Source organism: Fonsecaea pedrosoi (assembly GCF_000835455.1).
Source record: "Fonsecaea pedrosoi CBS 271.37 unplaced genomic scaffold supercont1.8, whole genome shotgun sequence".
In the NCBI taxonomy this organism is placed as follows: domain Eukaryota; kingdom Fungi; phylum Ascomycota; class Eurotiomycetes; order Chaetothyriales; family Herpotrichiellaceae; genus Fonsecaea; species Fonsecaea pedrosoi.
In genome coordinates, this window is record NW_013550608.1 from 943,238 (window position 1) to 966,986 (window position 23,749).

General features: G+C 52.6%; 11 protein-coding genes across 11 annotated transcripts; 6 read left to right on the forward strand and 5 right to left on the reverse strand.

Moving 5' to 3' along the window:
• Window positions 1-424: 424 nt before the first annotated feature.
• Z517_11656 (uncharacterized protein) lies at window positions 425-2,332 on the reverse strand (the record flags this gene model as incomplete). The annotated part of the gene is made up of 2 exons (XM_013423240.1): window positions 425-2,060; window positions 2,115-2,332. 2 exons carry the CDS (start codon window positions 2,330-2,332, stop codon window positions 425-427), a joined length of 1,854 nt encoding a protein of 617 aa, XP_013278694.1.
• A 632-nt stretch (window positions 2,333-2,964) lies between these two features.
• Window positions 2,965-4,008, forward strand: Z517_11657 (uncharacterized protein; the record flags this gene model as incomplete). Its single annotated transcript, XM_013423241.1, has 2 exons — window positions 2,965-3,573; window positions 3,802-4,008. The coding sequence occupies 2 exons, from the start codon at window positions 2,965-2,967 to the stop codon at window positions 4,006-4,008; spliced, it is 816 nt and encodes a 271-aa protein (XP_013278695.1).
• A 122-nt stretch (window positions 4,009-4,130) lies between these two features.
• On the reverse strand, window positions 4,131-4,415 carry Z517_11658 (uncharacterized protein; the record flags this gene model as incomplete). Its single annotated transcript, XM_013423242.1, has 1 exon — window positions 4,131-4,415. One exon carries the CDS (start codon window positions 4,413-4,415, stop codon window positions 4,131-4,133), a length of 285 nt encoding a protein of 94 aa, XP_013278696.1.
• Window positions 4,416-5,339: 924 nt separating this feature from the next.
• On the forward strand, window positions 5,340-5,903 carry Z517_11659 (uncharacterized protein; the record flags this gene model as incomplete). The annotated part of the gene is made up of 1 exon (XM_013423243.1): window positions 5,340-5,903. The coding sequence occupies one exon, from the start codon at window positions 5,340-5,342 to the stop codon at window positions 5,901-5,903; it is 564 nt and encodes a 187-aa protein (XP_013278697.1).
• Window positions 5,904-6,526: 623 nt separating this feature from the next.
• Z517_11660 (uncharacterized protein) lies at window positions 6,527-8,551 on the reverse strand (the record flags this gene model as incomplete). Its single annotated transcript, XM_013423244.1, has 4 exons — window positions 6,527-7,390; window positions 7,454-7,772; window positions 7,848-8,080; window positions 8,315-8,551. The coding sequence occupies 4 exons, from the start codon at window positions 8,549-8,551 to the stop codon at window positions 6,527-6,529; spliced, it is 1,653 nt and encodes a 550-aa protein (XP_013278698.1).
• A 490-nt stretch (window positions 8,552-9,041) lies between these two features.
• On the reverse strand, window positions 9,042-11,203 carry Z517_11661 (uncharacterized protein; the record flags this gene model as incomplete). The annotated part of the gene is made up of 3 exons (XM_013423245.1): window positions 9,042-10,019; window positions 10,070-10,566; window positions 10,714-11,203. 3 exons carry the CDS (start codon window positions 11,201-11,203, stop codon window positions 9,042-9,044), a joined length of 1,965 nt encoding a protein of 654 aa, XP_013278699.1.
• A 1,003-nt stretch (window positions 11,204-12,206) lies between these two features.
• Z517_11662 (uncharacterized protein) lies at window positions 12,207-14,011 on the forward strand (the record flags this gene model as incomplete). Its single annotated transcript, XM_013423246.1, has 4 exons — window positions 12,207-12,210; window positions 12,271-12,350; window positions 12,412-13,915; window positions 13,974-14,011. 4 exons carry the CDS (start codon window positions 12,207-12,209, stop codon window positions 14,009-14,011), a joined length of 1,626 nt encoding a protein of 541 aa, XP_013278700.1.
• Window positions 14,012-14,257: 246 nt separating this feature from the next.
• Z517_11663 (uncharacterized protein) lies at window positions 14,258-15,112 on the reverse strand (the record flags this gene model as incomplete). The annotated part of the gene is made up of 1 exon (XM_013423247.1): window positions 14,258-15,112. One exon carries the CDS (start codon window positions 15,110-15,112, stop codon window positions 14,258-14,260), a length of 855 nt encoding a protein of 284 aa, XP_013278701.1.
• Window positions 15,113-16,089: 977 nt separating this feature from the next.
• Window positions 16,090-17,151, forward strand: Z517_11664 (uncharacterized protein; the record flags this gene model as incomplete). Its single annotated transcript, XM_013423248.1, has 2 exons — window positions 16,090-16,520; window positions 16,572-17,151. 2 exons carry the CDS (start codon window positions 16,090-16,092, stop codon window positions 17,149-17,151), a joined length of 1,011 nt encoding a protein of 336 aa, XP_013278702.1.
• Window positions 17,152-18,430: 1,279 nt separating this feature from the next.
• Window positions 18,431-19,977, forward strand: Z517_11665 (uncharacterized protein; the record flags this gene model as incomplete). Its single annotated transcript, XM_013423249.1, has 2 exons — window positions 18,431-18,657; window positions 19,272-19,977. The coding sequence occupies 2 exons, from the start codon at window positions 18,431-18,433 to the stop codon at window positions 19,975-19,977; spliced, it is 933 nt and encodes a 310-aa protein (XP_013278703.1).
• Window positions 19,978-20,854: 877 nt separating this feature from the next.
• Z517_11666 (uncharacterized protein) lies at window positions 20,855-22,926 on the forward strand (the record flags this gene model as incomplete). The annotated part of the gene is made up of 4 exons (XM_013423250.1): window positions 20,855-21,120; window positions 21,206-21,476; window positions 21,557-21,899; window positions 21,992-22,926. 4 exons carry the CDS (start codon window positions 20,855-20,857, stop codon window positions 22,924-22,926), a joined length of 1,815 nt encoding a protein of 604 aa, XP_013278704.1.
• Between the last annotated feature and the right edge of the window lie 823 nt (window positions 22,927-23,749).

Genomic DNA, 23,749 nt, shown 5'->3' on the forward strand with positions numbered 1-23,749 from the left:
GCTGTCGAGGACGAGGGAAGCTGCAGTAGAAGAGCTAACACGGTCGAGAAATGTCTGTGAACATTTTCATTTGGCAGATTCAGAGTCTGGCGCTTCGAAGCGCTCCGACGTGTGGTGTGCCCTCTGTTGGCAGCAAGAATCTGTATCTTTCCGGGTTCATGTCTCTTGTTTCGTACGTTCCGTAGAAAGTGCACGGTTTACCTCAGATGCTTTTCTTCTCTTTCTTTCTTTCTTTCTTTCCTGTTTTCGACCGTCGTCTTAATACTCGGCACAGGTTTGAGAGACCAATCCAGACCCAGTCCAATGAGCACCCAACTCTGCCCGTCTGGATAACGAAACGAACGCCTTGCGGCCCTAACACTGGAAAGTGTCCAGCCATATAAGCAGGTCCGGCGCCAATTCATGTGACTGAATCCCATCACTCCTAGATATCGATGTCGATGTCAATTCCCAAGTCCATGCTGGCAATAATCTCATCGTCCATGGCGGCCTTGCGAATGGTCGGCAAGCCTCTCTTCTTCTGCTGTTGCAAAATGACAGGTTTGAAGGTGCTGGAAGCGACGGGGGTGGCACTCCGGGGAGTTCCATTAGCCAGCGAGAGAGGGTTGGGTGATGCAGTCCGCGAAATGCTTGCTGAAGCCGCAAGTCTGGGTGTGCCCAAGCCATTGACTGGTGTGCCCGAACGACTGATATCACTGCCACCCTCAAACAATTCGTCGACACCTGGAGCAAGAGTCTTCTTCGCTTTACGGGCCCTCATCTCTGCAAGTTGCGCCTTTCGAACATTCTCCGCATTCAGTCTCTGATTTCGGCGATTGAGCTCTGCCAGACGCTCCTGTTCGGGGTTGACGTAGGCCGTATCTTGCTTGGTCAAGCTCGTACCAAAAGCCAGTTTCATAGGGACAATAGCTGCAAGCTGGTTCTCCAATTCTTCGGCAACATCATCTTTCCCGTCAGCGCGAGCTTCAGCAATCTTCGCCTTGAGGTCCTCCTTCTCTTGGCTACGAGTAATCTTCTCAACGAGATCGTTCTGAGCCTTGATCTTTTGCGAAATCTCGGCTTCAGTAAAGCGGTGGTTGATCAGTCGATTAATTTGGTCGAGCTTGGAATTGATGAACGCTTTGGTAGGGAGCTTGCAATCCTCATTGGCCATGACAGATCGGTAGCGGCGCCATTCGTCATCGGTAAATTTGGACATGGAGCATTCGAGGAATGACCATGGTCTCTCTGCTTTCCCGTGTGCTGCGATGATGTACATATCGACGGGGAATGGTCTTCCGTTGGATCCAATCATGGCGTATGGCTTGCCGGTGGTGAACCCCTTGATTAAGCACAGGCGGTATTCATTCACACCCGGATTACGACCAGGACCAAGGCAGACACGGGCATAGCAGTCGGTGATAGTTTCTTTGAAACCAGGGGTGTAGCAAACTTGGGCAAAATTGTCGCGACCAACGCGGGCTCTCTGGATGTCGGCGAGTTCGGCGATGGGGTCGTCTCTCGGTGGGGTGGGGGTTCGTCTCTTGTAGCGACGGTCGTCGTAGTCATTGTCACTCTCGCCCTCAGCATCCGCATCGCTGTAGTCGTCTCGTGGCGATGCCGCTCTTCTCACCAATCCGTCCTTCTTGCGCTGCTCTTCACGGAGACTCTTTTCTTCGCGCTGGCGCTTGTAGGCTTCGATGGCGCTACTGGCTTCTCCGACACGACCACCACCAACCTTTGTGCGCTGTCGCGTACTCTTCCGCTGGGTGTCCTCCAGTTCCGCAGCACTAGCCTTGCGCTTGTTCTTCGCGGCGTTCTTTGCCTCCTCACGAGCGCGAGAGGCGACAAGGCGGCGAAGAGTGAGATCTTGTTCATGGCGCTCCACCTGTTCGCTGCGCTGCGCTAGGATCTCCTCACGTTCAATTTCTGGCTTCGCTTCGATCCTGGCCTTGTCTTCGGCGTCATAGTAGAGCTTTTCGTAGGGGAAGATCGGCTTGTCGTCTGCGCCGGCGCTGAAGTTGGCTTCGGAATCGGACTGTGACATGGACGCAGACTCCGAGTGTTGCGACAGCACAGAGCTGCAGAAAGAGTGTGTCAGTGATCGCGGCATGCAGGTGAACAGGGAGGCTTACACTTCATCCTCATCATCCGAGTATGTCTTGCGACGCTTAGTGCGCTTGACGGCCTTTGCGACACCCTTGCGAGCCATGTCTGTAGAAGGCGATTCTCTTGTTTGTTTCTTAGAGCGTGGTGGCGAAGGTGACTTTGGTTTGGGGGATGATGGCATGCTTTCTTCACCGGAGGAGTCGCCTCCAGCGAGAGCAAGTAGTTCCGCATCCAGGTCGGCCATGGTGAGGCAGTTAGTGTTAGTGAATACTGACACTCGGCGTTGTAGATGGTCCAAGGAAGAAGGTGAGGCGAACAGCCGGAGGAGGAAAAACTGCCACGGGGTGCAAAGGCAACGTTGTTGAGTGAAGCCTTGGTCGTTAGTGAAGGAGTCCCGAGGTGCGGCAGAAAATGTTCAACATCGACCACCGATCTAAACCAACTCTAATCTAGAGAAAAAAAGAACCAGATGAGGACAAATAAATGTGTCAAATGGTACACAGGCAGAGCAGAACCAGAAGAAACCTTTTGATATATGAGAAGTGGACGGTGAGAGGAAGACAGGTGGTGAGGCGTCTTTCCTGAATCCTCCAGGGAGCATAGAGCAAACCTGCCAGTATGGGAAACTGCATGACTAGGTTATCGGCAAAGTTTCCCACATTATGACTCGCAACGCCTAAGTACCCATAGTTCTCGCACGACCTGCGTTCATGGAGAGAGGCAAGGTTAGTCTGTCTCTCTGGTCACATCTATCCCCAGAGTGATGACCAGATTATTGCAACAATGATACTCAGGAGTCGTGCCAGAGCCATAACTGGTGCTCTGAGACGTCCAAACTCATGTTTACCTATATCAAGACAAATTACAGTCCGACTGATGTCCACCCAGAATACCTCCGAATCAGATCAAGACTCCGCTCAGCCTAGAACAGTCCTTTCCAAAGAACAGAGGAGATTCCTCGACAGTGCACTGCGTGTGAACCAAGCGGGAGAACTCGCCGCCACACTCATTTACAGCGCTCAGACACTGCCTGTTGTCAAAGCATATCCATATCTCCGGCCACTTATGAAACACATGTACGACCAAGAAGCTGGGCATTTTAAAGTCTTCAATGAACTCCTTGCAAAGCACCGCATTCGCCCCACCGCAATGTATCCGGTTTGGCAAGTGGCAGCAACTGTACTAGGATGGACTACGGGCATGATGGGAAGAGAGGCTGCTATGGCTTGTACAGAGGCAGTGGAGACAGAGATTGGGAATCATTACAACGGCCAAGTGCGGGAGCTTTTCAAGTGGATGACGGAACTGAAAGAGAAGGGAGAAGAGCTTGATCCTGAACTGAAGGTCTTGATTGATGAAATTAAGCGCATACGCGATGAGGAGCTTGAGCATCTTGATTATGCAGTCGAAAATGATGCAAAGGAGGCCCAGCCATACCAGCCGCTGACGGATGTCATCCGATATGGATGTAGGGGAGCTATCTGGGTCAGTGAGAGAGTATGAAAACAACAGACATTAGACATGGTCGTCTACAAGCAACAAAACAATAATATGACGAGAGGACGAATCGATGTCAGTCTCAACATGTCACCTGAGAGGCTACCGCCGGCCCTATTGTCGTGAAGGAATTGTCCATGGTGGCCGTCTTCGTCCAGGCTGACAATTTCCCGAGGCGGCGGACGTTGCTGACATGATAACGTCTCCCTTTGACAGCCGCTGGACCGTCAATCCCCGACCCTGGGAGGCTCTGAACTCATTCAGTCCGAAGCCCTGCCAGCAAGCGCTGAGGGCATACCGAAAGATGGATTCTGGGCGACCGCTGATCTCACCACATTGTCATTGCCAATGTCCGATGCGACAACGTGGGACTCATCGCAGTATTATACGTTGTCGATGGGTCGCATCTTCCGAACGAGTTAGGAGATCCGGTGCCGTCTTTATTAAAGGAATATGAGTGGAAGACGGACGCTTTTCACAGTTGATCGAATCATGCTTGTTATCGAAGAATCCTATCGTCATATCTCGTTGACACTCCCCTGGCCTTACAACAAGGCGTCAATTGCCGCCTTGGGCCTATCTGCGTCCAAAGACGCCGCCCGGGCACGACCACCAGCTCCTCCCAACGCACGCCGCGATTCAAAGTACTCCTTGCAAAAGCGGCAAGGAGACATCCTCCAGTCCTCCACTTGCTTCACCCCCTTACATATCTCTTGGACTGGCATCTCCATTATGTATTCCAGCCCGCCCTTGCATCGAACCACGGCATACTCCACGTGCTCCTCCCCATCAACACACCCGAAATGGACAATCTTGATTGCATAACACATCTTTCAATCTTGGTGTAGTACAGGAGGTCTGGGGTCGTACTGGTCCTGATGAAAATAGAGAGAGGCTTGGGGGCTGAGGACAGGAATATGACAGGCAGACAGTGTGTCAGATTGGCTCTTTGGCTGATGTTTGAAGTGATTTCAGTGGATATGAGTGCTGCAAGTTGCCGTGTGTCCTCTCGGATGGTCTTTGTGCAGTAATTTGTTCTTGATTATGTGGTTTGCTTGATGTGTGACCGTGGAACTTGGTGAATGCGGGGATCTTTGATGATTTGTGGTTGCTGGTGAGGATCTGGGACGTTGTCGAGATGAGAAAGGTCATCCAACGGATTCAGCAATATTCAAGAGAGTCGGAAATCTGGGACAAAGTGGTGTGGATGTGCTCTTGGTAGGGACAGGGAGTATCTGTTTGATGCCAGTTGACAAACTGTGGAAAAGGGAATCGTCGCTCTGATCAACTGCTGGAGAACCAGGTTTGAGACGAAAGCGTCAAAACAAAAGGCAGTTGTGTGCCCTCGTTTTCGTTCTTCCCTCCAAGACAATCGCGGCTGGAGAGGATGCGCTTTCCTGGAGTAAATAGGACAGAGAATCGTGGTATTGACACTATGCTTCGCAGCGATTGAACCATCCGTCTCCCTCCTCTCCTCTCCCAATTGCTCCCGGCATCCATTCACTCAACTTAGTGTCAGCAGTCATCCATTCACGACATCACAATAACTTTCTCCACCTCATGACCAAAGCAATCATTCACAGCGGCAAACGGACATTCACATCTCTGACTCGCTAGGAGTATAATACCTCATACCTCTTCTCTGTCCTGGTGGAAGAACATCAACACGGTCCCAATTCATCTTTCCCTGTGCGAGTCCTGCAAGCCCAGAACCAGCACGACCAGCAGTCTCATATCCAGAACTTTTCATCACCATGTGCCGGATCACACTTCACATCTGTCCTTATCCTGACCACGATCCGGTCTCCTCCCTCATATTCAACCCGAAGAATGGTCCTCTGTGGGAGATCTGCAACAGACCACGGCCTTGGGGTCGCCTGTCCTGCGGCACGCTTGAGGTCGAACATTCCAAATACCTGCCTCGGTCGGGAACGTCTCTTGCCTCCACCAACACCCCGATCACCAACTCGTGCAAGGCTGAGAAGCGTGAGGCTCACAACCAAGATCTCATGCTAGGCGATCCAAATACACCCAGGGCTACGAGCGGAGCACAGCTTCCAGGAAACCCCTGTAAATGGTGCACTGCGGTCCTCAGACTGACAGCAACAAAGTCGAAGGAAATGCAGAAGTTGGCGCAGAAGGACATTGCAGATGTGGAGCGAAAGATGGGTGACGACGCCGAGTTGAGGAAGATGCACGAAGACATTGCGACCAAGGAACAAGAATTGAATGGGTTGAAACATGATGCCTGGACGAAGGCCACGTTGTTGATGGGTGATTCGATAGACAGGGCTGAAGGAAGCGAGACGCAAGGCTGACATTCTCGGCCGTGTGACCTGATTCTCGATCTTTGACTAGTCTGGAGTGTTTTGGCATTCTTGGGAAGGTGTCGACTGCCGAGCATATGGCGAACCTGATATAGCACATGCCCCAAGCATATTCCTGAGGTCTGAAAAGCGTTATGGTTCACGCGAATCCCTGAAACTTCTACAATGACTACCGCCTTTGTGGAGCTTGCGGCACGGCTGCGCAGCGTGTAAATCAGGGGATTTTCGCTGCCCACACGTAGCACATACACTTCTACCGTACATGTATCCTTCTCTTGACCGGCTGTCCGAACATTTTCTGCAAGACGGCTCGAAATCGTAGGAGAGAAATGTGATGTGATAACAAATCTAGCTGGTTCCGAGTTTCACCAAATACCATGCCAATATAGCCTGAGTGGCAGTGAATAACATGAATAGCAAGAATAAGAATAAGATGATGATGATGATAATGTGCAGGTGTCTAGATGTCTAGGTGGCGGCACGCATCCCCCAAGAGAGAGGAGGCGAGCAAAGCAAGAACAATGAAGTCCCTATATCGAGTCGAATACATACTACATCGGATCACCACCTTGCCCGCTTTCAAGGACGGTCGTCTTCTTCTTGCTGCTGCTCCCCTAACGCTTGTGGTGGAAATGGGTGTTGCGGTCTGGGCCCCCCTGCTGGGTTGGTAACGGCTGAGATGAGGCCGCGGGCTGTTGATGTTGATGTTGATATTGATGTTGACCGAAGGTAGTGGTCACCGCAGGTGGTAGTGATGTTGTTGCGGCTTGGGCCGCTTGGGCCATCTCGGCGGCGGCTCTTCGATCTCGTTTCTGCACCGCCCGACTCCATCTGTCGTTGAATCTCTTGCGCAGCGGAGCGGGCCACTGGTCGTCAAAGGGGAGATACTCGGGCGCCGAGGGCGGACAGACGAGGTCGACATCCTTGGGACTCCAGAGGAGATGGTCGGCAAAGTCGTCCCAGAAAATGGGCTGCTTGGGGAATCGGGCGCCGCCGTCGGGCAGATCGTTGATGTCGTCGTGGCCAAAGGCCACCTTGAGGCGAGAGGGGTCGCCCGTGCGCAGGAACACTTCCTGCTCGCGCTCGAAGCACCGGACCAGGTTCTCAAAGACGTCCTCCACCAAGCGGTCCGGCTGCGGTCGATCGCCTGGTTTCAACCTCGTGCATTCCCGGATGAGCGCGATGAGCTGGGGACTGTAGCGGCTGGTGATTTCCGGGCCGACGCTGCCGACGACATTGACCCTGTCAAAAGCCCGCCAGGCTCGTCCTTGGCTCAGCAAGATGTCGTCGACTCTTTCGCTGAGTTCATCAATCTCCTCCATCGTCATCAGGGTCCACATGACGGCGCCGATGGCCCATATATTGGCCTCGGGCCGGATTCGATGCAGACTGACGTTGCCGTCGATCAGGAATTGAGGGTTGACGTCCTCTTCAAAATGATACCGGACGCCGCGCTGCATAAGCCGGATACGTAGTTCCTGGAAATCTTGTGTGAGCACGAAAACAGACTATGAAGGGATTTCAGCAGATTGAGGACTTACTGGTGGTGCCCACACTTCAGTGCCTCGTTGTAAGGCAGCGGCCGTATTTGTCGTGAGTTCGTCGGGGTTGGTCGTCGTGGCCAAGCCAAAGTCACCGATCTTGGGTACGGGATACCATATAGCCCCCTCGTCCCTGTTCGTATGGTCCGCCAGGAATATATTGTCCGTCTTGAGATCGTTGTGCAGGAGATACTGGCCGGGGTGTGCCTGTCCGAAATTCCAAAACTTCAGGCTCCGATACGGACCCGTGCAAAGGTCCAGATACGCGTTTGCCAGGAAATAGAACGTATGCCAGAGAAAAGGCTCGGGAAGGTATCGACTGCAGAGAATCGCTCGTGATCAGAATTTGCTCACCGGTAACAAGAGGGCAAGAAGACGGGACGGCAACACCTACTTCCATGCTTTGTATCTCAGCCTGAGAGTCTCCAACGTGCCAAACTCGCAAAATTCAAGGTAGTATCGGCAGTATTGTTGGTCGACTTTGTATTGACGGAGGCGCACGAGATTGTCCGACCCGAGATCGTTGGTCTGCGCCATTATGGCCGCTTCGTCAGTCAGGTTGATCGTCCTCCCGTTTGCGGGAATGAAGATGCGTGGTTCGACATCTGCGACTTTCAGGACGAATGCCTGGTCCAACACGATCGTCAGTTCTCTCCTCCGAAAAGAATTACCAAGAAATGTGGACTCCTTACATCTGTTTTTTCTTGCCTTGCGTTCCGCTTTGTATAGAGGGCTGCCGCACCAAACGATCCCTAATGTCCTCGACAACCCGCGTCAGCTTGGGGTTCTTCGGTAAAGGAAGCGAAGGGAGTCATCGTCCCCCAAATGCAGGATACGGCGTCGGCGTGTCCAAGAACATACCTTGCCCAACGGTCTTTCAAAGTGCCACTCGTGTTCGTCAGGAATATCTAGGCTGGAGAAGAAAAGATGCCAGAACCTTGAGCCAATCGACCTCGTCCGACCTAAGGAATCGGTCTCCTTCCAGTTAAAAAAGTGCAGAGTAGGTGACTCAGGCACAGCATCCCGCTGGTCAGCGTCATTGAAGAATGTTTGGAGGGAGTTTGGGTCCCAGTCCACACGAAACTGATCTAACGCCATGTTGTGGTATCTAGTCTGTTCCGTACCAGAAAAGATTAGCCCTTTGCTGGTGGTGGAGAGTTGTCAGAGTACACAAAAGGGCAATAACGAAGGCCTGGTCAATTGAAAAGCAGTCAGCAAGATCGAGAAAGCGTGGTCAAAAGGCCATTGAATTTGTTTCGGTTCGTCAACGCCGTAATGGCATACATTATGTTTCCCGGCCGCATCCGGAGCACCATTATCCTTGCTCAAGGCGAATTGGCGACAGACAAAGTTATCTCCCTTTGTTCTCTCTTTCCTTCCCGAGTGATCGAGCAGCAAAGACTATCGACAGTGAGCACAGGGTCAATTCCAGCCAATCATCCCCTTTGTTGTGGCTCGTTTCGGAATCGTCTTCTCACCACTCGCCATGGAGCCCACGTGATCTGCCACGTGATCTGTTACTCCAACATAGAAGATGCTTTGTTCGGTTTCATTCAGGCAAGAATAGAATAGCCCGAAGCCCTTTGTTTCATTCTTCTGCTTCTTCTTCAAGAGCTTCCAACTCGGCTTTCTCGTACGTTTCCATGATCTTTGGATCCCACAGTGTAGTGCCCTTGGGAGGAATGCCGTGGTTCATATCTTTGAAGACCGGACCGATGCAGTTCTCCCATCTCTTTCTGCGATCCATAAGCATCCGGGCCGAGTCACCAATGTCTCTTGCTCTGTTCACGCTCATTGCTGTTCCAGGTCCACCAACACCGTGGCTGCCCGGTTTTGGTTTGTTGGCTCCTGGTCCACCCTTCTTTGTCTTGCCCAAAGTACGAGTTCGCTTGAGGTAGGCCTGTTGAACTTGGCTGTCAAGGTCTTCATGGATAGTGCTGTATTCCTGAAAAGCGAGTCTTTCCTTGGCCAGATCCAGCAGACGAGATTTGCGTGCCCCGTTGACGACCATGACGCGACGCAGCTCACCCTGCAGCAGACGCAATCTCTCGCTGATATCATCGTCATGGTGGGCGTCATAATCGGGATTTTCATCCTGGCCCAATAAACCAAGATGTCGAAGTTCACCTTTGATTCGTTCCTCACTCTGCACGTAATCGAGGCGCTGGGAGTTAGACGATTTGGCAGGTGCCTGGTCTGCCACGGCTGCTGCGGGAGGCAGTGGCTTCTCAGAGTTGTCATGACCATTAGTGAGCCCATCCAAATCCATAGTATCGTTGCCATCATTCATGAATGTATTCAGGTCGCCAGTAGGATTGGTCTCACTCGGTGGGGAGCGATGCTCGAACTTGAGAAGGGAAAGCAGTCGGCTAGCGAGTGGTCCCGTCGAGATCTGGTCTGTCGCGACGTTGTCATCGTTGATTTGTTCCAGACTCCCTCTTGGATGGTTCAAGGATTTCTCGTTGCCATTCTCCACAGGAACGGACCCCGAATCTTCTTCTGCCCAGATCTCTTGATAGGAACGTTTGCCTCGGGGTACTGCGAGAAATGGAGTAGTGCGATCGCCCTGCGTCACGTCAGTAAAGACTCCTTCTGGTGTTGATTACATCCACTTACTCGTTCACGCAACCATGCAATGTCCTCTTCTGTCAGAGGTCGGACATACGGTTCCACATAGGTGAGGAAAGTGTTAGCAGCGACTTGGTTCGTTGGCTTAGCGTTGCTAAAGTCTTTGTCAGGTGGTGTGCCGGCGACTTGGTCACTCAGGTCCTTCGTCGGATACGCCGTGACACTGTAAATCTCCTTCTTCTCCTCGTCTGACATGCCTGGAGTCACTTCGCGAATGTGGTAGATTACTGGATCAGGTGCCAGGGGGTCAGGGAAGAAACCTTGCTGGGGAATGGGTGGCGGAACAACGCGGTTGTCTTCTGCGTCTGACATAGACACGTCCGACTTGGTTGGTGAGGCGTGTGCGCTGGCAGCTGCGGCGTCTGGAGAATCAGCGACTTCGGACAATGATGATGTCCCGGGGCTGAGTTTGGTCTTCTTTGAAGGAGAAGGACTGTCCAAGGGACCAGGTGTGGCACGGGACACTTTTGTCTTTGAAGGTTCTTCTAGACACATGTCGTTAGTGAATTCTGGTCGCCATATAGAGCCTCATAGAGACCTTTGAAAACTCAACACAGGAAGTTTGCCGGATGAGCGCCAAGATGGCATTGAATATAGAATTATAGGAGTCAGTAGATGGACAACAAACATACCTTCTTTCTTGATCTCGACATTGTCCACCGTCTCAGGTCTGTCTTTACGTTTCTTCGCCTTGGGATTCTTCTGCGACTGGCCGTCCTCTTTGCGCGCTTTAGCCCGGCGAGCCTGCTCAGCCTGACGATCGCGATCTTGCTGGTCTGTTTCCACATTCTTCTTCTGCTCATGGATGAGCCGGATGGCTTTCTCGCATGACTCGGCGCGTTTTTCGGCGGATTCACTGAGATGCTTCAGCTGGTCAATGATATCGTGCAGCGACTTGGGCTCCAGTTTGGAGCCATGAGTATCCAGATGGTCTATGATCTCTGCATAATTCGGCTTCGAAGACACCAAGAGTTTGGACACTTCCAACTCGAGGAGCGGAGTGGTCGTTGGTGCAGGCGGGGCAGTTCCAGCACTGATCACCGAGCTTGGTGTCGTGTTTCTGCTTCGAGACCGTCGCCCGTCTCGATTCTTCTTCTTGCTAGCACTTGGTAAGGGAGGCATGGTTGGATCGTGTCCTGACTTAATGATGGTAGGGATGATCGGGGGAACAGGATGTGGCTGAGAGTGGCGTTTGAACGCTCGATCTTCCCATCAGTCAGATGTCTGTGGAGGTTCCTGACGAAGGTTTCAAACCATTGCCGACGCGACAGTCAATGAGGTAGTCGCTGCCGGCTCAGTGGCTTCTTTGCGCTGTTAGATGTGGTTCCGACTCGATACCAACTTCTTGACACTACTCCTCAGACTTGACGTTGGTACCGCCGCAGGTGAATGCCAAGCATGTTGTCGGCTAACATTCCGCTTGTTGTCTGGCGAGTTTACAAGGGGGACGGATCGGATTCTGCTTAAGCGGAATAGCCTAGTTGCGGGTTGGAGAACCAGTCCAAGCCGGTCCAAGCCTGCCCAGGTCTTTGCCCAGGCCGACTACAGGCTGTGTGGCCCTTTACGAGTGCTTGTAGGTTTGCCCCCCCCCCCGAAACAAACAAACTGATTTAGCGAGGGAATCAGCCGGATCTGAAGGAATCCCCTCGCCCCCCTCAGCGCCCATTCACAGACGCCCAGCCCCGCAAAAATCTGCATGATGCTGAGACAAATCTCAAGAGGCTGGGCATGCCTTGGAGGAGGAGCAGCCCGAATGGGCAAAACCGCTTGTATTGCTGCATTCATTCAGAGTCCGCAGATCGTCGGGAGTCGATTATTCAATTGAGGTGGAAGTCCGTTCCTCGTTTCCCTTCCTGAACGTTGTTTCGCACCTTTGGTATACGTCGTCCCCCTCGGCCTCGACGCGGTCGCAAGGCCTTCTATTGACGACGTTTGCTTGATGAACCTGATGCGTGCGTCATCCGAATATCGCAAGCCTCTCTCCAATTCCATCCGTGTTTGCCGGTGCCCAGTGTCTGGATATTCCTGTCGCACATCGCAAGTCATGTACCCGGCCGACTGAGCCTGCGCAACCGTTCCCTTTGCAGTCTGTGGCAATCAACTGTTTCGAACACTCTAGATAACCATGTGTACGTATGACCTTTTGTGTTGCTGTCTCACCCAAGAATAGGCGCTTACCTGCAGCACAGCCGCACAGGACTTCGGCGTTGTTGCGATTGTCTTGCCCAACCCAGATTACGACCCCTCCAATGGAGCCCGCATTGTCAATGTATGAAACATCAAGACATCGTACCAGACTTCCAAAAGATGACTCTGCTAATACTTGAAAGGACTCGCTTGGCTTTGCACTGAGAGCTTCGGGTCTCATTCGCACCCTATCGCCCAACAATCCTCATCATTACGATGTCATACAAGGCCTTCTATATACTCCCGCTCTTCCGGCGTCCAGTCCTTGTGACAACTCCACCAGATCCCTGATTCCACTTAATGCCACGACACGGGCAGAAATACCTCCGGGCGACTTTCCATTGATTGCGTTGGCACCATGGACGGAACCTGAGTGCGTTTTCTCCTACCTCTCTGTCATGCGGTCCGATCAGGTCCGAGGAGCAATATTTTTTCAGCCTGGGGCCTCGAATTCGCAGCCTCCTCCCGTCAGCGATCGCTCCTGGACGCTTCGTGACGGTGGACAATGGAAGTCCAACAATGAGTATCCAGTATATGCCGTACCTGGGATGCTGGGAGCTTTCCTTCTGGATGAACTAGCACGATACTCGGGAAACATGTCAGAGGTCCCATTTGGTAGTGAGCTGGTGGAAATTTACGACCCTCACGATACTGTCAGGCTGTATGCAAGAATGGACGTCAACTCTACCAGCGGCATACCTTCGCTATGGGTGTTTTTAATCATCGTCTTGGCTATCCTTCTGGCCGTGGTCCTGATGACTTCGATCGTCATGCACATGATTCAACGACGACAACGACGCATCCTCCAGCGCCGAGTGGCAAATGGAGAGGTCGATCTGGAGGCCCTGGGAATCAAGAGGCTGCAAGTGCCACAAGAGCTAATTGACAAAATGCCAAAGTACACGTACCATGCCAGGTCGGAGCCAAATAGCGTCAACGGTGACGGGCCAAACGAATCTGTCGAGCAGGAAACAGTTGAAACAGTCAAACCGAAGGTGGACAAATCGATGCACACTGACGCAAAAGACGCTGATAGTGCAATCGCCCCCGCAATTGTGGTCCGCCCAGTTGCATTCTCTCAGTCGACTTGTCCAATTTGTCTGGACGACTTCATCAGTGGAGAGACCAGCGTTCGCGAACTGCCTTGTAACCATGTCTTCCATCCGGAGTGCATCGATTCGTTCCTCCGCGACAACAGCTCATTATGTCCCCTATGCAAGAAATCATCACTCCCACCAGGATACTGTCCCGTCCAAGTCACGAACCTCATGGTCAGGCGGGAGAGACTCATGCGGAGGATGCGGGCGCGAGCAGGTGCACAAGAAGATCCAGCGATAAGCATCCCGATGACTCGACTTCCTGCCCCGGTTCTTGCGCTAGCCGGCCGCTCCCTTCGGGGCATGACGATGCCGATGGTCTCTCCTCAAATTCCCCTGGATCAGGCCAGGAGTGCTAGTGCGCCCATAGAGGATGCATCACCCGCTCGCAGGCGAAGTACGGCGGAAGAAGAGGTCCCTGCTGAGATTCGAGCCCAGGGCGTATCCGCGAGGAGAGCGTGGTTACGTGAACGCCTGGCGCGTAGAGAAGCTCGCAGTTATGAACAGCGGGCTGATCAAGGTCGGGTGGCTGAGGAGTCAAGACCTCTCTGTAAGTATTTCAATCTACACCCCAAATCCACAGGAACTGTCGCTAACTCATGATCCAGGGCGCCGTGTTGCTGGTCGATTGTTCCCCAGTCTTTGATGAGGTGATGATGTTCGGGCCATATACCCTTTGGTAGATTTGTTGCATAGCGATTGGCGTCTGTACAGTGTCTTTACGTTGGCACCAGGAGGTACATGCGTTGATATATGATAGGATGGTTGGAAAAACGCACGGGTAATGAGTGTTTATGTGAATGATGTTCTGGTCAAATGTCCGTTTCAGGTTGAATACGCAAAGTCTGTCGTAGCTTCGTGGTCACATTTGTGATAGGGCCAACGAGGTATATCAACTGGCAAACTTATCATGTTTCCCTTTGACTCTGACGTCCAGGACCTCCTCGTAGAAATTCCCTTCCTTCTTAGCCTTTTTCAAGCGCTTCACTTCGTGCTCCTCCAGTCTTCGCCCGACCGCTTGTTCGAGCTCCCTCCGGCTGACCTTTTCCTTTGCTTTTGTCTCTTTATTCTGCTGCAGTCGTGGTTTGAAGCGGGCTTGCATTTTGAAGACGAGATGGGTCGATTCCGATGAAGCCTCGCCGTCTCCACGAAGTGAAATGTTGATTGATTTTGCATTACTCTGCTTCACCTCTGTGACGGCGCATAGATATCGCCTGCCTTTGTCCCCGTCTTCGGACTTTGACGCCGCCGTCCGCAGCCGCCATCTCGTTTTGCCATCTGCAGCGTTATTCACGATCTCTGCTACGAATCCCTCCTCGACGCCTCTGGCCTCTCTTTTCGCACCCAGCACGCCCACCGAGTCACAGCTCAGATACCCGCCATGGCTACCCTTGAAGCTCAATTCTCCCTTTGACAAACCCGCCACGGAACTCGCGACCCAGACCTGTCGCACGTCATGAGGCTCTACGGTTTCAGCCACGCCCTCGACGATATTTTCTAGGGGCGAGGCAAAGACGTTGCCGTGCGCGTCGGCGGCGAGAGCAGTGGGGGGAGTGGTGGGGAGAACAAGCACGACGGGGCCGGAGAGGTCGCTGGGCTCGTCGGGGGTGGTCCAGGAGTCATCGTCGGAGGGATCGACCGCCGGTTGGCCGCCGGCGTTCTGGGCGTCGTCGACATCTTCGTCGTGACGGTGCTTGCGCTTCTTGGGCTTCTTGTCACCCTTGAATGTGAGAGGTTTGATGGGCATGGCGCGAGAACTCTGGGTCTTCTGGTCGATGCACAGTATGTCCTTGTAGGTAGACAACTAGCTGGGTAGATCAGGAGTAAACTATGGGTGGCGAATGCGGTTCTCAGGGTTGGTTATGCGGGCACGGGCTGGTGTTGTGTCTGAAGGGTGCTTCGGGTGCAACCAAATCAGAGGGGGACGAGGCTGAAGGGCAGCCTCGCCAAGGGAAATAGTGTTTTCTTAACAGTGAACTGTCGTCCTCGTGTGAAATCGTCGGCATTGATGTGGTGAGTTTAGCAGAACTCGACTTCACATCTCGTCGACGCTCTCAATTTCCAAGGTTCGAGCGAATGTGTCAAGTCTGATCCCTTTCTCTCCTTTCTACCTCGCTGATCGATATCACTTCTATGCTAGGATAAAATGGTCCTTGGCTTTGATTGAGAATGAATGTCCGGGAACTGCTTTGCTTGATCAGTGGTAGTATGGAACGTGGCGAGAAAACGTGGCGAGACACGGTTTAGAGAGTTCAACCATAATCATCGGCGTCTTGTTCCTTTATTTTGGATAGACGATTCCTTGCCCTAATCATTGCTGCCTCTGTCCCCCAGCCTGCCCAGGAAGTATCTCTACTTACACCCCATACAAGCACTCTCTACTCAAATGAGAGACTAGCCAATATTCCCAAGACCGGTCGGCGTTCTACTTATGTGAATGCCAGAGATCCCTGTTTGGGACGAAGAGGCGGAAGCGTTCGCGTTATTTGGTATCTTGCTGGAATTTCTTTTGGCGGTGTGCAACAGAAATGTCAGTTGCGTAGCTTATGTGTCACGTGGTACACGCTACCCGAAAATGGTCTAGTGGCCCTATCAACACCCTGTGTTGATCTGTGATGGCGCCGCCCAAACTTTCCATTCTCTCTACTCGCGTGTTCACCTCTCATTCCGACGAAGGTGATCGATCTCACTGTAATAAATCTCGCCGCAGCATGTTCTGCCACTATGTATCCCATTTACTCCCTTGACAATGCAATCAACAGCTTCTTTAAAACTCAATCAACCGTGACACGGCAACAATGCGATGAATTTGCTGTCTCTCTTGCTGGTGAACCTGTCATTCCTGCACCTATTCAGGGTGCGTTCAGCTATACTGTCATAGCAGGAGCCAAGCAATCCAGGATCGTGCAATTTCGGGCTCAGAACTCAGTCCTAAACATGGTGATCTTGAATCTGGCTAAAGCAATTTATGGACAATTTGTGGCGGCCTGCACCTATCACGGAAATATTGGCCGGTCATTACCACTTTCTGTCTACGTGATTGAAAAGCTTCCTGGAATTGCCTATATTCAAGCGCGATGCCTGTATGGTCTTTCCACTAACCCGTCGTTAGAGGCAGCTTCACGACAGTCCAACACCGTGGTGGATTTAGCGAGGTACATTATACCTGTACTACTACTTCAGGATGAGCTAAATTTATGGGCTAGATTCTTCGCAGCGTCGTGGAAGCATAGGCAAACACTACCCTGCGATGTCGTCGAAGCCATCAATCACGATTATAAGCATAAATTCGACCTCCTTTCTCAAGCCTTGCCCTCCCGATTCACAGAGAATCTAAGACGAGTTCGTGCAGAACTTTCATTGCTCTTTACATCGGCATATCCTTTAGTCCTGAGTCATGACGACCTTTGCGAAATGAATATCTTTGTGGATCCCAACAGTGGGCATGTCACTGGGATTATCGACTGGGCAGAGGCTAGCATCCTTCCTTTCGGCATTTCTTTGTGGGCCTTCGAGAACATACTTGGCTATATGGATTCTCAAGGATGGCACTATTACAATAACCGTCACAAACTCGAGGACTTGTTCTGGCAAACTTTTGAGGAGGCTGTTGGTCGAATCTCGGAGAACGATAGGCGAGCCATCCGTGTGGCGAGAATGGCTGGCTTCTTCTTGCGTTACAGTTTCGTGTGGGAAGATGGAGTTAGGAAAATTCCTGCGAAGGAGTCGGATTCCGACCTGAGATATCTCGATGCGTTCTGCTCGACTGGTGACAACCCCCTCTAGCGGCGCGAGCCGGCACGAGCCGGCGCTAGCTTTGGAAAGTCTGGATGGTTTCAATATAGAAATCGAATCTATGCCTCGAGATGAAATGAGCCGTATTTGCTGAAAGATAGACAATATCCTACACGAATAATGATATCCCGCGATCATTATCGCCAACCAATTGCTTGGGTTAACCCAATTAGCCACCCTTTGATGAGATCCTCGCCTTTCAACAATGACTTCAGCGCTGCCAGGTCTGGGAGCGGTTTTCCGCCGCACTGGGTGGAACCATCCTTCCCGAGATAAACATCTTCCACGCCCAACACCTTGTTAACATCACCCACGGGGAAATCGAGGTAGATAGATCGCGCCTTGTTATTCCAATCGGGACTCGGTGAGGCCTGAGCCTGCTCCGCGGGCGCCTCTGACTTCTGTAGCTTTCCAAGTCTCCTTCGTTGTGTGATTTGTACAAGTAGGGACGGCCGCGTCGAGACGGGCAGTAGATGACAGAGGTGATTTTTCGATTCCGTGTTTCTTAGATGGCGACATCAGACTTGGACCTAACCGCCTGTGGACTTATAGAGGCGATGGTGATGGATATTTTACCCGAGGGATAGTCGCTGACTAAGGAGAGATCGGCTTCAGACCTACTAGCTCTCCACAATCTCTCTCTTTCTCTCTCATCCATGTTGATACCTTCTCTCCGGAATCAATATTATTTTTTGTCTCGAAGTCTAGGGCACGCCACTACCAATAGCGCATCTCTCATCTCTTCTTTTTGGGAAATGTCGCACGTCAGCATCTTCCACATAAAGATCACCTGATGGCAGCCTTGGCCCGAGACCATGTGATGTCACGCGCTCAATTATCCTCCTTTCAATATTGATGGAGAGAGTTGTCGGGTCCCGCCCAAGGAGCTGCGGTTGGAGCTAATAATGAAAAAAGTTAAGAGGTCATTGTGGCTTGTACTTGTTCAACTATGTATCCCGCAATCTTCTCGCGCAGCACATCTGGGGTAAGTTGAGTCTGGTGAGGATCGGATGATCCGCCTTGTCTTGTCTCGTCGTCGGTGTGACTCAATGACGGACGATGAAAAGTCTCAATGATCGATGTTATTATTTCTCGCAAGGGTCATCTCAGTGTTGGATTGGTATCCAGGTCTTTCAACAGCAGAAATTCAAAACATCACGTATCCACATCATCGAATCAAATACCAGACATTGTCCCAGTGGAACAGAAAACACCCAACACGACAACACTTACATACTCATATAGTCTGACACATTTTGAGTCAAACGCTATGAGTCGACTATCATTATCACCATCCGACATCCTCCTCTACGTACTCGCCCTCTTCCTCCCCCCAGCGGCGGTATATCTCAAGACGGGGTTCAATGGAGACTTCATCATCAACATCTTACTGTGTATATTATGGTGGTTCCCAGGCGTCATTCATGCCTGGTGGATTCTCTACAGATACGACAGGTCATGGGCAGAAGAGGAATCATATATCCTCAAGCAAACGAGGTGAGGGGATCGGTTTTCTGGTGAGGACGCGCTCCTTTTGTGCGTCTGACACTTGGTTTCTCGTCCACTCATGGACAAGTTGGGGGGCGTTCGACATGGACGGAGCATTATAATACTTGGGTGGGAGCTGTGTCTATGAAGACCGGCATAGGGTTACCAAAGGCTTCGGAGGGTGAGGAGAATATTGGGTCTTGTAAATGTGGCACTCGAGGTGTGAGAGTATTATTTCCCTCGACAGTACCAGCATAGATCATTGAAAGGAGCCCTAGGAGAAAATACTTGCGAAGAGTTCAGGTGGGGCTGCATCTCGGCAAGATTGTAGTTTCGACTGCAAAATTGTACAACAGGATACCCGCATACTACAAATTTCACAAGCCCAATTCGTGATCAAGTGGACTCTTTACCGCAGTTCTAGAATGATCTCGACGACTTGTCCGGCGAAGCCTCAGTAGTCTCTGATCTTGCCGATCCTTGAGTGTCATGGGCGATCAATCCTCCCCTCACTTTCTCAAAGAAGCGGGGGAGCCAGGGAACCTGCGTCGGCTCATGAGGGCTTGGAACCAGTTACATGGTCAGGACGTCCTCTGTTGTCGAACTACACAGAATTGATAAAGCGCACGATACCACGGCACAATAGCGGGGGGAATAGAGAACATGGTCACAGTGAAGAAGTACCATCTCCCACCAACCTCGCTCGTTCCTAATTCGCCACATCCCCTCCTCCACTACCCTGGTCTCCTGTCATCCACGAACACGACTGACGAGAGCATCGCAACCAAGGCTCACGACCTCTTCGCGGCGAACGGTTGGGAAACGCAATGGATCTTCCGCTACGGCCCATCGCAGCGATCGCACTACCACTCCGCAGTGCATGAGTGCATGGCCGTGCTGACAGGGACGGCGACGATCCGATTCGGGGTCGCCGACACCGTCGCCGACCTGGACGAGAGCACCTACGGATCCGGCAGGGAGGAGGGCGGCATCGAAATCGAAGCGCGGGCGGGGGATGTGTTCATCCTGCCCGCCGGCACGGCGCATAAGACATTCAACACGTCCCCGGCCGCGGAGTTCAAGCTCCTCACGCCCGGGGATGGACATGCAGTGGCCGGGCAAGGGAGCAGCACCAAGGACACGTTGGCCGGCATCGAGCTCACCGGGTTCACCATGATCGGGGCGTATCCCAAGGGCGGAGGTCACTGGGACTTTGCAAAGGGTGGTGAGGACGTGGGGAGGTTCGACAAGGTGTGGTCTGTGCCGAAGCCAGAGAATGATCCTGTGCTGGGTAAAGCAGAGGAAGGCCTTTGTGGGCAGTGGCAATGAATTTTCTATCGTTGGCGACTTTTCTACTTTTTTTCTCTCTCACACATGACTCCTTGTCGTTGTCTTTTGTCTTTTCTTTTTCCTTGCTCGTAGCTATGTCTCCTACATAGCTATCTTGAGTGACCACCCCTGCATGATTCGAGTCTGCGTACCAATCAACCACCGCTCGTCTGTCCGCAAGTGTGCTGTGTAAGGTCAAGGGTTCTCGGTCGTAGTTTGGCGATGGGGTTGATAGGTCCGAATAGCTTCGCTTGTACTTTGTGCAATAATATACGAGGTACAGGGACCACGTCTGCGCAAATCAATGTCCGGTGTCGGGGCTGGAATGCGGTGGGGGCGACTGGGGGGCAGCAAAAAAGATTTGATCATCAGATAATCGGCCGATTGCAACAGCAAAATCTAATCTTATCCCGTCATAAGATTGATAAGCCTCGTCAAGAAACAGAGACCAACAAGACGCTACCAAGTCGGCTATTTCTTTTGTGGTTCTCGTGGCCCTCGTGGCTCTTGAGCTTCCCATTGACAAGCAAGTCAAGCCAGTATCCATCCCGCAACTCAAAATCCCGACATCGGGTCCATTGGGAGTCATTGGGCCATGGTTGGTGCATGATTGGTAGCAAACTATTTGTGCGCCTCCCAGAACCCATGACAGCAGAGTTGCAACCGTGCCATGAGGGGAGGGGCCCTCGCTTGCGAATTTTCATGCTGGCTTTGCTGCTTGGAGGTTGCAGCTTGCAGCTTGCGCTCCATGTGAAAAAGGTAAGTGAGGAAGATCTGCAGGGCACATCAGCTAGAAGCTCCCTCTTCCCTTTTGCCTTTTTTCCCCCTTCAGTCTCTACCATTCCCCGCCGTCTGTGGTTGTTTTCACCCAAACACAATGCCAGTATTTCCAAAGCTCCGGCCTGGATTCCGTCGAACCACCACTGAAGATGTGGTCACTCCTGTCCCCATGACCCCGGTGGGGAGAGATGAGAAAGACGCAGCGACAGACAACATCGAGGCCAACACAACAACAACCACCAACATCAATGACGAGGACCTGAAGGAAGAGGGGCTTGACGAAACTGCCCAAAGAGGTGTCCAGGATGTCCAGGCCGTCACCCTGACCTGGTCCAAGAGATCTCTCGTCGCCGTCTTCATCCTGTATGTTTGACTGACCTTGCCAGCGGTGTCTCCGCGGCTCGGTAGACACTCAGAGAGTGCTCTAGGCTGACTGTTTCCTCGTCAGGATGTTCCTCCTCTACTTCGTCAATGCCTTCCAGTCGTCGATCCTGTATAACTTGGTTCCCTTCGCCACGAGCTCTTTCGAGACGCACTCCCTATTGACCGTCATTTATATTGTCGCCAACTCGATGAGTGCCGCAATCTATATTCCTCTGGCCAAGATGCTCGACATCTGGGGTCGTGCCGAAGGGTTCCTTCTCATGGTCGCCTTTGCCACATTGGGTTTGATCTTGATGGCTTCTGGCAGCGGTCTGTCCACATTTTGCGCAGCACAGGTACGCGAAGCACCCATCACGCAGAGGAGTCAGCATCTGGAGGAGGGTCACACGAGGCTAACCACGAGACGATCTTTTAGGTATTCTACTCCATTGGGTTCGGGGGCTTGATATACAGCATCGACGTGATCACGGCCGATGCGTCCAAGCTGAAGAATCGAGGGCTGGCGTACGCATTCACATCGTCGCCATACATGATCACTGCATTCGCGGGTCCCAAAGCCTCGGACGACTTCTACTACAACCTCAGCTGGCGGTGGGGGTTCGGCTGCTTTGCCATCATCTTGCCGTTCGTGGCGGCGCCGCTGTACATCATTCTGAAGCTCAACCTGCGCAAAGCCGCGAAACAGGGCCTCCTCGCCAGAGAGCGCAGTGGCCGGACATTGACGCAAAACATTTGGCACTATGTTCAAGAATTTGATGGTATGTGGCTGATTCGGTCCGCCCGATCTATTCCCAACATGTCATGTATACCTTTGACTGACACTCTTTCTTTTCTATTCGCTACGAAACAGCTCCTGGAGTGATTCTCTTCGCGGGCGGGCTGACGGTCTTCTTGCTGCCGTTCACTCTGGCCGATTCTGCGCCCAACGGGTGGGCCACGGACTACATCATCGCCATGATCGTGGTCGGGTTCGTGGTGCTCGCGGCGTTTGGACTGTACGAGGCGTACATCGCGCCGGCGCCGTTCCTGCACGTCAACCTGCTGGCCAACCGGACGGTGGTGGGCGCGTGCCTGCTCGACTTCACGTACCAGGTGTCGTACTACTGCTGGAACAGCTACTTCACGTCGTTCCTGCAGGTGGTCAACGACCTGACGCTGGCCGAGGCCGGGTACGTGGGGAGCACGTTCGACGTCGTGTCCGGGGTGCTGCTGCTGTTCGTGGGCCTCCTGATCCGCCGCACGGGCTACTTCAAGTGGCTGCTCTTCGTGGCCGTGCCGCTGTATATCATGGCACAAGGCCTGATGATCCACTTCCGCCGCCCCGACAGCGGCATCGGGTACATCGTCATGTGCCAGATCCTGATCGCGGTGGGCGGGGCCATCTTCATCATCGTGCAGCAGATCGCGATCCTCGCGGCCGCCGACCACCAGCACGTCGCCGCCGTGCTGGCCCTGCTGTACGTGGTCGGCAACGTCGGCGGCGCCGTCGGCAACACCATCTCCGGCGCCATCTGGACAAACACCTTTGCCGACGCCCTCGCCCGCTACCTCCCCGCCGACATCTCCCCGACCGACCTCGCGGACATCTACAACAGCCTCGACGTCCAGCTGAGCTACGCAAAGGGCTCCCCCGAGCGCCGCGGCATCCAGCACGCCTACGGCTACGCCCAGGCCCGCATGCTCGCCGTCGGCACCGGCATCATGGGTCTGTCGCTCATCTGGATGTTCCTGATCCGGAACATCAACGTGAAAAAGGTCGCCCAGGTCAGGGGCACGGTATTTTGATCTCTTATCCTTTCTCCCCGAAAGAGCGTCATGGTTGGTGCGAACCTCGGTAGGTAGGTAGTGTTGGGTAGTGTGATGGGTAGGTAGGGTAGGATACCAATGGAACGTTAAGGAAAATCAAAGCGATTTTTGGTATTTTTTTAATGACGCCAATGGACGGACGGTCGATATAGTCCGTGTTCCATATGAGATGGTACATATGGGAAACAGCAAAGCAAGACAAAAGGGTGATTAGGTCTACTATAGGTATTGATACCCAGCTGGGCAGTAGTGATACTACCCATGTACATATGTGTCGCCATCCATGATTCGTCATTCTCCCCCAAAATCCTTGGTTTTTCGGTTTCTTATCATTAGGTATCATGTCACACCTCGAACTCGATCTTCTCTCCTCCTCGTCGACCATTCCTCAATCTAAACAGGGTCTTTCGCTCCAAATCTACAGTGCAAGAGGACATACAAAGTTCCGAAATCTAGCTTTACGGACCCCCTCTGCGCCTTTCGAGGAATGGATCAAGGGGACCCGGTTGGTTTTGCAAGCGTACTCTCCAAGGTTGTCTATTGAGTTGTCCTGCCCTGGCCCCATGAAATAAAGTCTTGGTTCGAAGGAGAAGCTGTAGGCGGCAAGGAGCCAGGCTGGGTTCAAAGCGAGGGAGAATCCATCCGGGGAGGAGCAGAGGTCGAGTGGCTGGCATTCGAGGGGGATTGATCTGAGGGAGGTTTTACAGCTCCGACAACGGTCCTCCTTCCATCCGAGTCTGACCAGGAGGTACAATTTGACCTCGCAAGAAAGCCCTAGCACCAGTTCATTCGTCGTCGTTGT